At 40.9% G+C, this 16,179-nt stretch overlaps 2 protein-coding genes across 5 annotated transcripts in view; both read left to right on the forward strand.

The window, feature by feature from the left end:
* The window catches only part of LOC148029710 (RHOMBOID-like protein 12, mitochondrial), a 28,763-nt gene that overhangs the window by 8,458 nt on the left and 4,126 nt on the right, over positions 1–16,179 (forward strand). For all 4 annotated transcript variants that reach the window (XM_087686017.1, XM_087686014.1, XM_087686016.1 and 1 more), the window contains exon 2: positions 11,763–11,877. In XM_087686017.1, the coding sequence (XP_087542143.1) occupies positions 11,763–11,877 (115 nt within the window). The remainder of the gene's footprint in view (positions 1–11,762; positions 11,878–16,179) is intronic.
* Positions 511–3,413, forward strand: LOC148029711 (uncharacterized). The gene has a single exon (XM_087687117.1). The coding sequence runs from the start codon at positions 1,306–1,308 to the stop codon at positions 2,776–2,778; it is 1,473 nt and encodes a 490-aa protein (XP_087543243.1). The 5' UTR covers positions 511–1,305; the 3' UTR covers positions 2,779–3,413.

Here is a 16,179-nt window from a genome sequence, read left to right on the forward strand (position 1 = left end):
GTTAATTGGGTGAAAGCATTTATATATTTTGGTTGTACACTACCGCCCTTCCCAGTGAACAGGCCGGTTGCATGGTTCCATTGCCGGGATCGAATCACTTTTTCCCTAAAGAGTGAGCCAGGGTTTGTTTGGGTGTAAGACACAGAATTGTGCATTATGGTTGATAGAAAGGAAGACACCAGAGAGGAAGCGTCTTCATCACAGGAGATTCCTGTTGTTCATGAGGTGGGAGAGTCTTCTAGACCTCCACAGTTTGTTACTCCTCCTGTTACGGTTGAGCCACAAGTTCTTACGGCTTCTTCTATGGATGAAGACATTTTCAAGACTCAGTTAGTTGCTGTTATGAGTATGTTTACTCAGGTGATGCAGAATACAAGGTTTTTGGCATTTTTGCAGCCTTCCCTTCCTTTACAGCAAGTTGGGCAATCTGCAAAGATTTTGGATCCAGTAGAGGTCCAGGATAAGGGTAAGCATGCTGCAGATTCAGTGGAAACACCAAGGCAGCTTGCGGAGTCAATGGAGACTCCAAGATTGGTTCCGACTGTCCAGGAACAGGTGGCGGAAACGTTAGTTACACAGGCATTGCCAGTTCAGCTCGCCACTTTACAGTAGCCAAATGTTGGTTTAAATGGACAGGGAAACAGTTTTCAGGCTTTACCACAGGTTTTCCCACCGACCTCTGTACATCCTAGGTACTTTGGAGGTGGATCTGTATTTCAGAGTATGGTTGGTTATGCACCTGGAAACCAGATTTATGTTCCAGGAACAGTGTTTGGGGGTACACAGGGTTTTATGCCAAACCCCATGTATGGCAATATAGGCATGTAGCCTGGATTTCAGGGAGTTCAGGGCAGTTTTGGCATGCCACAGGGCACTTTTGGTATGGCTGGTTATCAAAATCAGCAAGCAAGTATTGTGTCTACAAGCCCTGTAGTCAGTGGTCCGGCAACTTCCATGCCATCTGTTAGTGTTCCTATGTTACAGGCATATCCTATGGATCCCTTGATGGCCCATGAGAAGCCAAAGCCATACAAGGAAGGGGGTGCAGCCGTACAGTTTGATATCTTTCGAGGGTTTGAAGATAAGACTAAGGCACTCTCTTTCTTACAGCAGTTTGATGCCGCATTTGCAGGAGGGAACTTTACAAAGCCTTCTAAGGTTCGGAAAGCTGCCACTTTTCTTAAAGACAATGCTAGTCAGTGGTGGAGTACACTGTTGATGCAAGGATAGGCTCCTGTCACTTGGACTTACTTTAAGCAAGTGTTTGCTTCTGCTTGGTTGACCAATGAATTGGAGATCGATGTTATGTCAGCTTGGCACAATTTGGATGCATCTAAATGCAAGGATCTGGAAGACTATAACAAGAAGTTTTGGGAGGCTTTACTTCCAGTCACTTCTTACAGGGTTGTGCCATTGACTGAGCAGATAGAGAAATATTGCTGTGGGCTGCCCAAGGAACTCCGGAATTATTGTACAAAGACAAAGGTCACCACTTTGACTCAGTTAATTGAGAATGCTATCACAGGAAATGCATTATTGTTGGGACAGTCAAGTGGTTTTGGGGGCAGCATTAAACAGGACAAATCTGAAAAATTTTCAGCAAAGAAGCCATTTAGTAAACAGGTTTCTCAGATTTCTCAAAGTAGAGGTAAATCTTGGCAGTTCAAGAAGAATCCAGCCAAGTTTTTTGGACAGCAGCCAAAGGACCAGAAGAAACCTTTTGTTCGCAAGTCGCTTGAAGAGAGAAAGGCTTTAATGGGTGAGAGGAAATGCTTTATCTGTGAGCAGACCGGTCATATTGCGTCTAACTATCCGGATAAGAATAAGAGATCAGCTGATGATGATAAACAGGACAGGAAAGGAAAGAAGCCCAAACCTTCAGCAGGTTTAGTGCCAGTTATGGTGGGAGACAAGCCACACTCGGATGCTAATGAGCTCTGTAGAGCTTGGGGTAAAGTTAGGGATCAACATGTACTTATTTTCTTTGATCCTGGAGCTAAGGCAAACTTTATCTCACCAGAGTTGGCTTCTACTTTGGGCATCAAAGCAGATGAGATGGGCTACACAGCAGAGGCAGGGTTGGCATGTCCTGGTCACTCAGAGTCTGTGACACCCATTCTTGGAAAGCTGCGTCTTCATGTACAGTCTTATGTTGATGCAGAAGAATTTTATATCATGCCACTTGAAGGCTGTGATGTCTTGTTGGGAATGCCATGGATGTTCAGAAAGCATGGCATGTTGGATGCCTTTAACAAGACACTGACTTTGGAACATAGGGGAAAGACTCATGTGCTTGATGTGAAGCTTAAAGGAGAGTTTGTACCTGTTGTATCGGCTTCTGCCATTACATCTGTAATAAAGAATCATCTTTCTGCGTACTTGATTTTTGCACGTGATGTCAAGGATAATGATGAGTCAAATTTTCCTGTGCTAGATAGAGACAGGTCTGCTTTCTTGTCTCAGTTCAGTGATTGTTTTTCCGACTCATTACCATCACAGTTGCCACCAGAGATTTCTGAGGATCATGCGATAGATTTGGTGCCATGCAGTAGCCCACCAAATAGACCTCCGTATAGGGTTAATGCAGCCCAACAGAAAGAAATATTGAGCCAGGTGAACGAGCTGTTAGAAAAAGGGTTGATTCAGCCAAGTTCATCTCCCTTTTTGCTCACCAGTGCTCTTAGTGCAAAAGAAGGATGGCTCTTGGCGCATGTGCATAGATTATCGAGCGTTGAACAAGAGTACCATCAAGAACAGGTTCCCCATTCCAAGGATTGACGACATCCTTGACTGTTTGGAAGGAGTGTCAATTTTCAGCAGGATAGATTTGAAGAGTGGATACCATCAGATTAGGATTAAGCAAGAGGATGTGCATAAGACTGCATTTAGAACCACGTTTGGTCTCTATGAGTTCTTGGTAATGCCATTTGGACTTACTAATGCTCCTGCTACATTTAATCGAATGATGGACAGGATTTTTCGTCCATACAGGCAGTTTGTTGGTACATTCTTTGATGACATGATTGTCTTTTCAAAGAATGAACAGGAGCATAGAGAACACTTGAAAGCAGTCTTTGATGAGCTTTGCAGTAATAGGTTGCTTATCAATGGCAAGAAGAGTGAGTTCTTCTTGGAAGAAATCCAGTTCTTGGGGCACATAGTGTCAAAGGATGGTGTCCGAATGGATCCTGCTAAGGTTGAAGCAATTAGAACATGGCCAGATTTGAAGACTGTCCATGATGTTAGAAGCTTCTTGGGTTTGTGTTCTTACTACAATGCAAATGCCCCAAATTCAATGGTTGGCTAGTCCTCCACCTGATTTCAGCTGAAATTCACCTTCAGCCTTGTTGAATCCAAGTCTTGGAGCTTCCAATTTGTGACACGCTTCCCAAGGTTGCTGCTAAACCCTAATTTACAACAGCAAAGAAATTTGCAATTTCTTAGCCTCCAAGGGTCCCAATGCTGAGATCTTCGGAGCAAGGTTGTGAAATGGTTGGGAGATGAGACGAAAAGCTGTAGAGAGAGAAAATTCAGAGTTTTGTCGCGAAGAATGATTGAAAATCAGTCAAATGCAGCTGGTGCCCTGCACAATAGCTTGTAGATGCAAAGAACTGAAGATAATCAGTCATTTACAGTTGTTGCCCTGTCTTAATAGCGTAAAGATGTTGTCTCCAGCTGTTGATTGGTCTTCTCCTGCCCTTGGCAGCCTGAGAAGGTCCTCCAATGGCTGCAAATCAGACCAGCAGCCTCTCCTCTCTCTCTCTTGCAGGTTGAATTTATAAAAATGCTTCTCTCCAGCCTCTAAAGACGTTTTTCAGTCTTGCATGGTCATTTTTGACAAGTGGCAGCCTTCCCAAATGGTTTTTCGAGCATTTTTTATAATTAAATATTAATTTTCAGTCTTTAAATACTGAAAATTAATCTAATAATTATTTCGGTGCCTTGAAAAATAATTTGACTGGCCAATAATTAAATTGGCTAGGCAACTTCCTTCTCGAGTGTCTCTGTGCCATCTTTGACCATTAGATTGGCGTTAGGTATCATTCAATGCCACTTCTCTAGTGTCACCAACTGACACTTATGGCCAAATGGATGACCTAGGCAAACAACTGGATCTTGGACAGCCACGCGTGCATGCTATGATGGGGCAGCCAGGATATTTTGATGGAAGCTCCAAGACTTGGATTCAACAAAGCTTAAGGTGAATTTCAGCTGAATTCAGGTGGAGGACTAGCCAGCCATTGAATTTGGGGCATTTCCATTGCCTATGAAGTGGGTGAAGACCAATTGAGTGCCCGAATCAAGGGGCAAAATAGATTGAAGACTTGCCGGTCACTTTGGACAGCAAGGGGAGTTGAAACCGAAAGGGATTGGGAGAATCCCATTATAAGTTAACTTTTTCTTCATTAAAGCTAAAGAAATACCGAAAGTGGCGTTAATTTTGGGGCGAATCGGGCGTGTATTGTCCAAGATAAGAAGGTAAATTTGTATTTTCAGATTTGCATTTATTGTTTGCTGATGTAATTAAGTTGTAATCAAGGATTTACCACCTTATCCGAGGAGGAAGGTTGGTTTCAGGTTGAGTATGTATACAATAATGCACTGCATTGATCTACCGGCAAAGCATCTTTTGAGATTGTGGAAGGTGGAAAGAAATTGCCTCCCATTTTGCAGACAAAAGATAACATCTTTGAAGTAGATCATTATGTAAAAGATTGGGAAGAAGCATAGAAAAAGGTCAAGTATGCCCTAGAAAAGTCACAAGCTAAACAAAAAAGAGCTGCTGATAGTCATCGTCGGGAGCTCTTCTTCAAAAAGGATGATTGGGTCTTATTACGTTTTGAAAAGGCATGCTTGAGAAAATAGAAGGGCAAGGAATGTTTGTTTCCAAAGCTGAGTATGTGTTACTATGGCCCTTTTCAAGTCTCAGAGAAGATCAATGATGTAGTATATAGGCTGAAATTGCCAGAGAATTGGAAAATTCATAATGCATTCCATGTGAGTCTACTGAGGCCTTTTATTAGTGAAGTGCTAGAAGATATGGTTTAAGAGGAATAGCTTGAAGTAGAGGAATCAGATGAGATTCTAGTTCCTGAGCAGATCCTGGCACATAAGGATAGGAAAGTGAAAGGTAGAGTTATAAGAAGATTTTTGGTGAAGTTCAAGAACTATTCACCAATGGATGCCAGATGGATGGAAGAGGTTGAATTGGTAGATTCGCCTCAGTTATTGCAACTTTACCGAGAAGCTTTCTTACTGGAATCTACAGTGACTTAGAATGCTTTTTGAAGCAATGTACATTCTCTATTGTACAGTTGAATACTTCATCTCATTGAATAATGCACAATGTATGGTTTACATTTAGCATTAACACGTGTATCATTGAATGAAATCTCAGTGCTTTGAAGTTGTATTTATGACACTTCAGTTGAATGAATATGCATGTTGTGACACTAATAGTTGTGTATACGTGCTATCGCCTTGTGTTGCATCCAGAAACATGTATATTAGAAAGGCTTCTAGTAATCATAGTTGGATACAGGATGTAATCCTCCATCTATGTGAGACTTGAACTTGCAATGACACAAATGGTAGTGGGGAAATTCCTACCATCGCCCCGTGTCGTCTGTTAGCAAGTGATACATGCGACGACACTAATAACATGGAGAATCTTGTTATCTCCCTGTGTCATTTGTTAGCATGTGTGGCATGCAATCGAGGTCGCTTGCTTCTTTCAAGAGGGGGATATGTCACCAGGTGGTGATACTTTTTACAGTTGCTTTTCTTATTTACTTATATAAATATTTTATTTTTCTTATATTTTGTTGCTGTTGCTTCTTATCCCCAGAGTTCTCTTGGAATAAGCCGGGATCTTTGCATGGCTAGAAGAGGTAGCCATGGTTTGTAAGAGCCTTAGGACCGGTTCCATACTGAATGGGCAGTGAAGAATAGAATGCCAGTGGTTTGGGACTGTGTCCTTAGCCACTGGAGATGGTGCAGGACAATGAGCCTTGGCCAAGACAGAAGATGCACATGTGAGAATGCTCACGGAATAAAAGTCATCGTAACTGAGCCACATTACACTTTTTGATGTGGTCACAATGATAAAAGTTGCTTAGAACAACTTGAGGAATGTAGGGGTCGCCATCCCTAAAATTTAGGGAGTTACTATTTTTGGACCCCAGTATCTATTCGGGTCATTATCTTCATTTTTGCACGAGGATTAATTTTCTAGTTGGTGCTGAGGTCGAATTTTGCACCAATCATGGAGAATTTTAGACTAGAAGGTTTATATGGGAAAATTGTTATATGTATGCCATGTGGCACAAATTCCCAAAAGAGAGAGAGAGAGCATTAAAAAAAACGTAATAGGCTTAGGAGCAGATGGAAGAATGAAGTTTTGAGGAGCTGAGGGCAGATTGCTGCAAAAAAAAAAAAAAAACAGCCATGGAGAGTACTTCTACGCCTTTGACCCAAGTACGAAGGTAGAGCTTGCTCCTTTTGATCAAAACTCTCTCTATTCTCAGAGGAAATGCTTCGCATGATGGGTTGATTCCATCGAAGGTACAATTCTGTGTTTTCTCTGAAATTCTGCACATGAATCATTGAGTATTGGTCATAGAAAATGCAGGACATGCTGGACAGTAAGAACAATGAATTTAGAGATCTGTAGATTGTAATTCTGCACGCGAATCATTGAGTTTGGTCACATGTTGGACAGTAAGAACAGTGAATTTAGAGATCTGCAGACTGTAATTCTGTACGCAAATCATTGAGTTTTGGTCACATGCTGAACAGTAAGAACAATGAATTCTGGACATACTGAACAGTAAGAACAGTGAATTCAGAGATTTTCAGACTGTAATTCTGCATAGGAATCATTGAGTTTTGGTCACAGAAAATGTTTTCCTAAAAGGGATGTTGATTTGGACATGCTGTACTGTTCTTATGCAGCTGGGATTTACTAAGAAGAGATGAAAACTAATTGTTCACAGGTTATGTATTTTGGAACATTATCATTTTTGTAATTTTCCATCTTTTAATTGATAAAGAAATACCGAGAGGGGCACCGGTCTTCGAGGCCAATCTGGTGTTGAGCGAGGGAGTGAGGTCTCTGCTTACGTGTGTGTGTGTGTGTGTGTGTGTGTGTGTGTGTAAAGACTAGGTGTTAATTGAAGGAACTATTGCTTTATGTGAGTGATAGACCGATTCCGTCTTTCACCTTAAAAGCCTCTGCAGACCATTGCGACTGCACATTCCAGTGGAGCTACTCCTTCCGGTCGTGCTTCATCTGCTCCTTTAGCACCTCCTATTGTTGTTGGACATGTGGCTCGAGTACAGCATTAGTAGTCCATCTCTTTCACTACCTTGAGGGACTGGCTGATTGGTCTACAGGTTCAGATCCCATTGCACTTCATGCATCTATCTCACCTTTTTCCCCACCTCGTCAGGCGTTCCCTTGGCAGAGCCTTGCTACTGGACATAGTTTTCCATACGTGAATCAAACGTCAAACACAAACGCATATGAAAGTATGAAATGAGTATGAAAGCCTGAGAGAGAGAGAGAGAGAGAGAGAGAGAGAGAGAGAGAGAGAGAGAGAGAGAGAGATCTTACATGATGATCAAAAAGTTTGGGGCAGCAGTATTTCCAAGTAGAGAGCTGTGTTTCCCACAGTTTGTGGAGTTCCTCAGGCTGAGTTCAGTCGTTTTCAGTCACGATTCCTCAGGAGTGTGTGTTTCAGACTGCCTGGATCCAGGGAAAGAGTCGGCAGATAAAGGCGACCACATTCTGTATGCTTTTGTGTAAAGTCGTCAACATTTTTTAATTAAAAAAAACGTCAAGTCTGATATGGGGTTTTCAGACGTCTGTTTTTCAGACTTTTACAGACGTCTGAAATTCATTTCAGACGCGTCTGAAAACAACTATGCTACTGGACGTATGCGATGGTGGCCACATTCTTAGACTAGTATATCTCTAGGTCCTTTTGGATATCCTAGGTAGTCTAGCATATATTTTTCCCACTCTTAGAGTCGAGCCCATAGGATTCATTGTCCTTAGCTTTTTCATTCTTTTGTCTTCCGTTGCATTTACTCACATATGCACATTCATTGCATTTATTTTGAGTTAGATTTTCGTTTTGTTATGTTTTGCTTTGGAGCATCTCACCACTAATCTCTGTGTTTGCGGATTCTCATCTCTTTTGTAGGGTTTTGTCTTTTAATGTAGGGCTAACTTGCAGATTGCTTTGGTCCTACTTGGGCTAGAGACGTGGGGATGCGCACTGTTCCTTTCATGGTTTCATCATCCTAGGAGTGCTTGCTCTTCTTCCAGCATGGCGGTTTCCCCTCTTGAGGCACATCATGCAGCATCTCTCTCGATGCTATACTGGCAGTGCCTTCTACCTTGCTTTTCTAGTAGGGTGCTTCATCCACTTCATCCACTTCCTCTTCTTTCATTTCTTATGGTTCTTGGAAGTTGGCACCATCCAAAGACCGACATCAGGCTCCTCTTCCTTTTTCGACATCTACATCCAGGTTGAGAGGGGGTTCCTACCCTTCTTGGTATTCTACAGCCTTCAACATTTTGTCTTCGCCATTGGCTTCTCCCCCTTGTTGTACCTTACCCTTTGCATTGCATGATTTCATCATCTTTGTTCTAGGGCGCTTGGGGAAGTGAACAATTTCCCTTTGAGGGACACTATCCAAGTGGCACCTACTGCATGAGTATTATTTCGCATGTAGCATACTTTGCATCTCATTGTGCAGAGCACCACTTGAACGGATCCTAAGTTGTTTTCACCAGCAGTTGTTGTTACCACACCACCATCCTCCTTCATCACATGATACCTCATCACTTATTTTTCCTCGTCATCACCTCCCTGAGTGGATGGGTTAGCTTGTATTGTTTTGTGATGCGTTGGGTGTACCCTCCCTACTCCCATCTTCTGGGTCACTATTACTCAATCGCCCGCATCCCATAAAATTTACCTCACTTATTAAAAAAAAAAGTTCAATGTAGTTCCATCCGCCTTTGTAGGGCTTGGTAGGCCATTGGGTAGTCGAGGTGCACCCTTTGTCCGATGCCCTGTCCTCTCTGGGGTGGCTACTTGGATTCCCTTGGTAAGATAGCCATCGCCTTTGTAGTCTTGGTAGGCCACTAGGGAGTTGACGCGCACCCATTGTCTGATGCCTTGGTTGCTTTGGGGTGGGACGCCTTGGGGTCAATAAACATCACCATGGTTGGCCTAACCTTTTGGCTCAGTTTTGGGCCTGAGAGGGGGTGTTGAGCTAAAATATGCATTACTTGATGATTAGCCTCTTAAACAGTCTCAAAACACACTAAGAAATGCTCTTTTAGAGTAAAAACCCTAAAACGGGGAGCGGTTTGAGAGAGTTTAGTGGAAACCCTAATTTTTGGAGCGACCTTCCACATCTATAAATAGACAGGCTGCCCCCCTTCAGCCTCATTCCGTTTGTGCAGGTTTCTCACTCCACGTGCAATCATCCATGCTGATGTCAGTTGTTGGCGACATCATCATCTGCTGGGATCTGATCATCCAGTCGTTGCTAGCCACATCAGACACTGTTTCAGCTTGCTGTTTACAACAGACTGTATAGTTTCCAGTTTTTGATTGGTGGTACATTGCTGCGTTTACTAGTTTCTAGCCTCCAGACTGTTGAGTTTTGGTAACCAGCCTGCTGCCTTTCACTATTCAGCAGTCCTACACTCCGACTGGTGGTCATAGCCTTGGGATCCGTCTTTGATTGACGTCACACTCTGCAAGTTGTCCATTGTCCAAGATTAAGTGGTAACATTTGCATCTTTAGTTTATTTGAATCTTATGCTTGCTGTAATTGTTGATTAATCACGTCATTACCACCCTATTTGAGAAAGAAGGCTGGTTTCACATGATATCTTGCGATTCATAGGATTGCATTTCACTCCCTCCTTTGTTGCTCACGACTTTGTTACTATTGGTGAACTGATGTTGTTATAGCTGCCGTGTTTTGGGATCTATCACAAGTTTGATAAATGTTTACCCTAGCATTCTTTACATGGTATTACAAATGGGTTTTTGGACTAATACTCGAGCCTCGATCAAGAAAGCTTGCCATTCAAGAACATGTGAGAATAGTATTTGAGATGTCTTAGCTATCTTGACCAAAGTAGTCTCATTTAAAGCCTATCTCCTTGACATTTATATTCCCATTATTGCATGTTTTGAGGGAGTCGTACCCCGACTCTCCATTTAGAAGTGCAATGAAATATCTTGAAGAGAAAGATTATTGTTCTATATCTTGAGAAGAGACCTTAGAGATCATGAGATGGAGGTGACTAAGATAGTCAAAGGAAGTAGGACCTAGTACTCCTCCATCTCGAAACCCTCGTAATATTTCTTAGATATCTTTAGCATACCATCTAAATGACCAAGTCTACAGTCCAAAGGGACTTCAAAGCAATCCAAGTTTAAAGCTAACGAGGATTCATAACTCCTAGTCCAAAGAGGATAAACAACATGGAGACAATGCCATATCCAATCAATCCACTTTCATAAAGAATGGTCCAAGATACACGTGTTTATTGCTCCACCAATTCTTTGTTAACTCTATTAGATTATAGTATCAACCTTGACTATGAGTCTCAAGAGTTCAAAATCATTGATTGGGATGTTTTAAAATTCGAAATGGTTGAATATCAGTGATTGCTTGCCGAGTTTGTCACTATCAAACCTCCCAAGTTTGATGATGACCAAGTCATGCTACTAATAAGTTGCCTCCAAAGTAATTTGATTTCAAGAAACAAACTATTTCATAGTTGGAAATGCCTACATTTTATGAGTTTGAATGTCAATTATTGTAGATTGCAAGATATTTGATCAATTTCATAAGAAATCCTCGTTGCCATCTTTAGAGGGGACCCTTGTTTCCACTCATCAAAAGGGGAGCAAGGAAAATGCAAGAACGATGAGTAAACTAAAAAAAACTAGTGAAGAATAGAGAGATACCTAGTTAGAATGGAAATTGGGTTGGCAAACTATAGAAAGATATTGTTAAAAATTTCAGAAAGTCAGCCATTTGGACGTTGAGTGTTAATCTAAGGCCGAGAGCACCTAGCTCAACCCAAGAACCAATGCCCCAAAAAAGAAAAAAGAAAAAAAGAAAAGAAAAGTGGAACAACACGCTCAAACCACTACCTCGTTGGAAGTAACCCCCCCTTAGTAAAGGCAACCCTCTAGCTCATTTGCATTCGGATGGGTGGCAAGGCCCACGAAGGCCCTAGGGTCATGTTTTTAAAGTGAAGATAGAGGACCTTCTTCAAACCATCTAGAAAATTTAGCATGCTCAAAACATGTTCTTCATGGAAGAGAGATATGATTCAAGTAGGATTGTGTTTGAATATTTAGGATGGACTATACTTTAATGTTGTATGCCCTTTAAAGGCAAAAAGCACTTGGACAAAGTTAGAATGGTTTAACCACATATTTTCTAAAACAATTGTTGTTTTTGGTGAAATATGAACTCATTCTTATAAGTGATTCCTTCTAGCTAGGTTAGCTCATATCAAATGATTATGTTTGATTCTTGAACAATATGGCTAGTTGCAAATGAAATCTTTGTCAAAGATGTTTTAATCATGTGTCATTTTTAAGAGACTTCCAAATTTTATTGTTGATTGATGTTGATCTATAAGATTTTACTTTGGTCCATATGGCATGGGTATCTAATTCATTGATTTCTGATTTTACTCATGAATTTTGTAGGGGGAGCAATTTTCTTACCCCAAAAGGCATCCTTTGGACTTTAATAGGGACGAACATTGCAGTTTACTGTATGTGGCAATCTCTTGATTTTCGTTTGATGGAAAAGCACTTCACTGTAACTTTCTCTCCTCCTCAAAGATTTTGCAAGCATTGTTTTGTGTATATGCATGTTTGCACAATCTTTTTTCTATTGTCTTACTTTTTAAGATGTTTGACAAGGAGCATGTGTGGTTAAAGGTTTTCATCTCTCTCTCTCTCTCTCTCTCTCTCTCTCTCTCTCTCTCTCTCTCTCTCTCCACACACACACACACACATATACATATACATATACATATACATATACATATACATATACATATACATATACATATACATATATGTGCATATATATATACATATGTATATGCACATATATGTATATGTATATGTACACATACACATACACATATACATATACATATACATATACATATATGCACATATACATATATGTATATGTATATGCACATATACATATATGTATATGTATATGTATATGTATATGCACATATATGTATATGTATATGTATATGTATATGTATATGTATATGTATATGTATATGTATGTGTGTGTGTGTGTGTGTGTATGTAGAAACATCTACATAGGGCCAATGTGGTGTATGAGACAAAATCTAGAGTACGTCCATGCCTAATGTTATCTCATTAGTAAGGTTAATATAACATTAAAATAAGTAAGTGGGCTATGAAACAAGGCTAAGAATAAATGTACCATGGGACTATGCTAGAGTAGAACAATGTCTAATCTTTTGTCCCGCTAGTAGAAAGAAAGGAAAACCTAATATGACAAAACTATTAAGTGGTGGAGATTGTACGTTGTAGTAGATCTTAAGATGTGCACATGATCTTAGCTATGATGTGGTTCCTAATTACTCCATTGATATGCTGGTGGTGAGTCTTTGGTATCTAGTGATAATGGCTCTAATCCGGCTGTGGTGCGGCTTTCTTGGATGTGGTCATGGTAGATGGTCATTGTGCTCGAGAAGTGAAACGACTCTATCCAATGTGACTCCATGCAGTAGATTGGAATGTGTCTTGTGAGGTAGCTCTGTCCTAGTAGGTTAGTAGTGTTAGTAGGGTTTGATCTGTGAAAAAAATTTGTCACTTCTCTCTGTACGGGCCTCTCAAGGTGAGCTAGCCTCTTGTCTTGTAGTAGTGCTGTGCAGTGCCTTTGGGGCTCCAGGAGGTAAAGACCTAGGCATCTCTGGTCCTTGTAGTCTATAACACAAAGAAGAGGTCCAAAACCATCATAGGAGAGGTAGTGGTACCGTTCTCGTATGTTATTGTATACCGTACATTTGCATATGTAATACTCCTTTGTCTTAGGCTCAGCCACAAAGCTAGCAAGTCTTGTCCTTTTCTGGAGTATCTGTCCTCTGTCTGTTTCCATTTGTAGCCTATGAGAGGAGGTGCAAAACTGTTTGATAGTAGTTCGTATGCTATGGGAGAGATGGGTGTGTATGTATGCTGGCCGAATAGTGAATCCATCATTAGAGAGACAGAAGAAGTGACTACAGTAGAACTCCATCCTCAATCCTAGAGGGAGTGGTGGGTGGATCCATACCTATGTTGTCTCAGTCCTCAAGATATGGGCTCTAATCACTTGGTTCAGCTGTGATCAATTGAGAGAAAGTGTAGGGCAATCAAGCATGTAGTCAACAAGTGGAAGATGGTCAATATTTAAATCGTGTACGCTCATCCAAACAGTCGTTTGTGAAAACCAAGAGTCCTTCTTACCCTTTGTTGCTAGTTGTCTAGATGAATCTAGTGCCAATCTAGAGTATCTATGATTCGACAATTGCCATAATCTATGCCCAAAAGTCACTTCTGAGTCCCTCTATGACTATAGGTGCTGCTTCCAACTGTACTTTGACAATGGGATGTGGGGTGGAGGGATTACTCCTAATCATACTTACTATCTTTATGATCAATGGCCTCTCCATACTATCCCAACTATCATAATAATCTTTCTCTCTTCTCGTTTGATCAACAAGCTGGCTAAGACTCCTATGTACAAGCTACAATCCCATACCATTGCATAGTAGTATAGGTGTAACTAGGGTGTGAAATAGTTAGGTACGAGACTCCTGGAATTGTATCTGAGCATATTGACTCTTGAGGGCCCCTAGTGATGCATAGCCTCGTGTGAGACATGTCTTTGATGCCCCTCTCAATGAAAATTGTGGGCTAGAGAAGGTGACTCCCAGATAGACATATCTCCTTACGTGCTCCATCATGTCTCCAAATGTGAATTGGTACATGGATCTAGTCACCCATGCTGCTAAAGTATTGAAGAGTATAGTTTTGGGGGGGTCTCTATCTCTACAAAAAATGTGCAAAGCATCTAGGTGGTGTTGCAATCCCTTCGGTGAATATGAAATGAGGACAATGTCATTTGCATATAATAATATTGTTATTAGCGGTTGGCTTCGGTTGTTACTCTTTTCTATCAATGTAATGAGACAAAAAATGAGAGAGAGAGAGAGAGGGGGGAGGGGGCAGGGGTAATAAGGTGTGATCATGTAGATGTGGCTACACAAAATGCCATGATAGATTGCTACAATTATGAAGATCAGATCTCGCATCAAGGCAATTTTTTTTTTCTTGAAAGTTGCAATTGGAGATCCTTGCTATCATGAGGACATGTATTTTTTAAAGCCTCACTTAACATGTGGATTAATTTTTAATCACATGTTAAAGTAAGTGTTGCATATGTGAGGTGCAACTGAGATTAGTGCAAATTAATGAGTGTGGGACCCAAGGGAATCAGTGTATGTCAAAGGCAAAAGTTGCAGTTAGCTATATCGAATAGATACTAGGTGGTATTTGATGCCTGTTATTGGCCTACATCATTTATTTGGCTATAAGTGTCAGTTGATGACACTAGAGATGTGGTGTTTAATGGTACTTAACACCGATCTAATTGTAAAAAATGGCACAGGTACACTCGGGAGATGAAGTGGCGTGGCCAATCGAATTGTTGTCTAGTTAGACTATTTTTCTGGGCACTAAAATAATAATTATATTAAATTACATTAATTTTAGGATGAAAATTAATATAATAATGTGGTTAATGCGAGAAATTCATTTTGAAAGGTTACCACTTGTTAAATTTTACCAAAGGTAGGGTGGGAGAGCAAAAACAAAGGCTTAGAGAGAGAGAGAATCATTCATTCTTGATGGAAACACATTGTGAGGAGTTGGAAGAGCCATCATGAGCTAAGTTTCAGCCATTACCAGCGAGACAGTAGGGTTTGCGGGGAGAAACATGGAGTGAACTTGGCAAACATGGAGAAGAGAAGAGAAGAGAAGAAACTCTGATGAATGGAATGATGAAGTTTTGAATCATGGAGTGAATGCGATACAAGGGAACAAGGGTGCCATATCACAAGGAAGACGATGAAGACAACCACGAACCATGAGCCGCAATGTCCTCCTCAAGGAGAGGTTGGAGAGAAGAGGTGACGGACTGAATGAATTAGCTGTAAAGAATGAGTGATAGAGGTAGCCTATAAATAGGCAAGAGATTGTCTAGGGTGGCACTTGGAATAAGTTGAGAGAAGAAGAAACTAAAATGTTGATGATGCCTCATTTCTTCCTACCACTCTATTCATTAGAAGTATGGAGCAGCCATACTTTATCCATCCAATGCGCACGGGCTCAAGAGACTTGTCGATTCTCTCCCTCTCTTGATCAAGCTTTTTGGTTTGCCTGTTTTTGTAGGTGACCTTGTATCACCCCTCACATGGACCAACTGTGGCAATGGCTTTGAGATCTTCTTCCATCAATCTACTTGTAGCAAATGAATTGGGAGATTGCACTTAATGATAGTGCTCAAAATCTCTATCTCTGCATTCCTTTGCCTCTCTTTGAGGAAAAACAAAGGACTGGAGATGCCTCTCGTAGCTTCTTATAGAATGGTTTGTCTCTTAAGCCTTTTGCTTCAAATAGTGGCTGTGAAGCTTGAGGCCATTGATACAAATGCTGGGTGGGTGTAGCTTTTGGGCACTTGGAGCTAACATTATTGTATGTTGTCAGCCCTTATACAAAAAACAGCATAAAATATTTTTCTCTTATCACCTTCACTTGTTGATTTTTGGCTCTTTTCTTCTTTACCCAATTACTGAGTCAATTGTCGTATCAATAGTAAGACACTAATCCTGAGAACACAATGGTGATGATGAATACAAGGGTGAAGGCTGCCAAAAGTGAATCCTCACTGCACTGCTGCCCATAATGCAGTCCTGCACACTTCCACATTTTGTATCCACGGAACTTTTATAGGATAGATGGTCACTCAGCCGCCACTAGTCCTGGACCTGGAACCTCTTGAGTCATCGAAGTATGATCTCACTGTCTA

Source organism: Lygodium microphyllum, chromosome 10 (genome assembly GCF_053477565.2).
Source record: "Lygodium microphyllum isolate KBCC chromosome 10, Lygodium_microphyllum_v1.1.10, whole genome shotgun sequence".
NCBI lineage: Eukaryota > Viridiplantae > Streptophyta > Polypodiopsida > Schizaeales > Lygodiaceae > Lygodium > Lygodium microphyllum.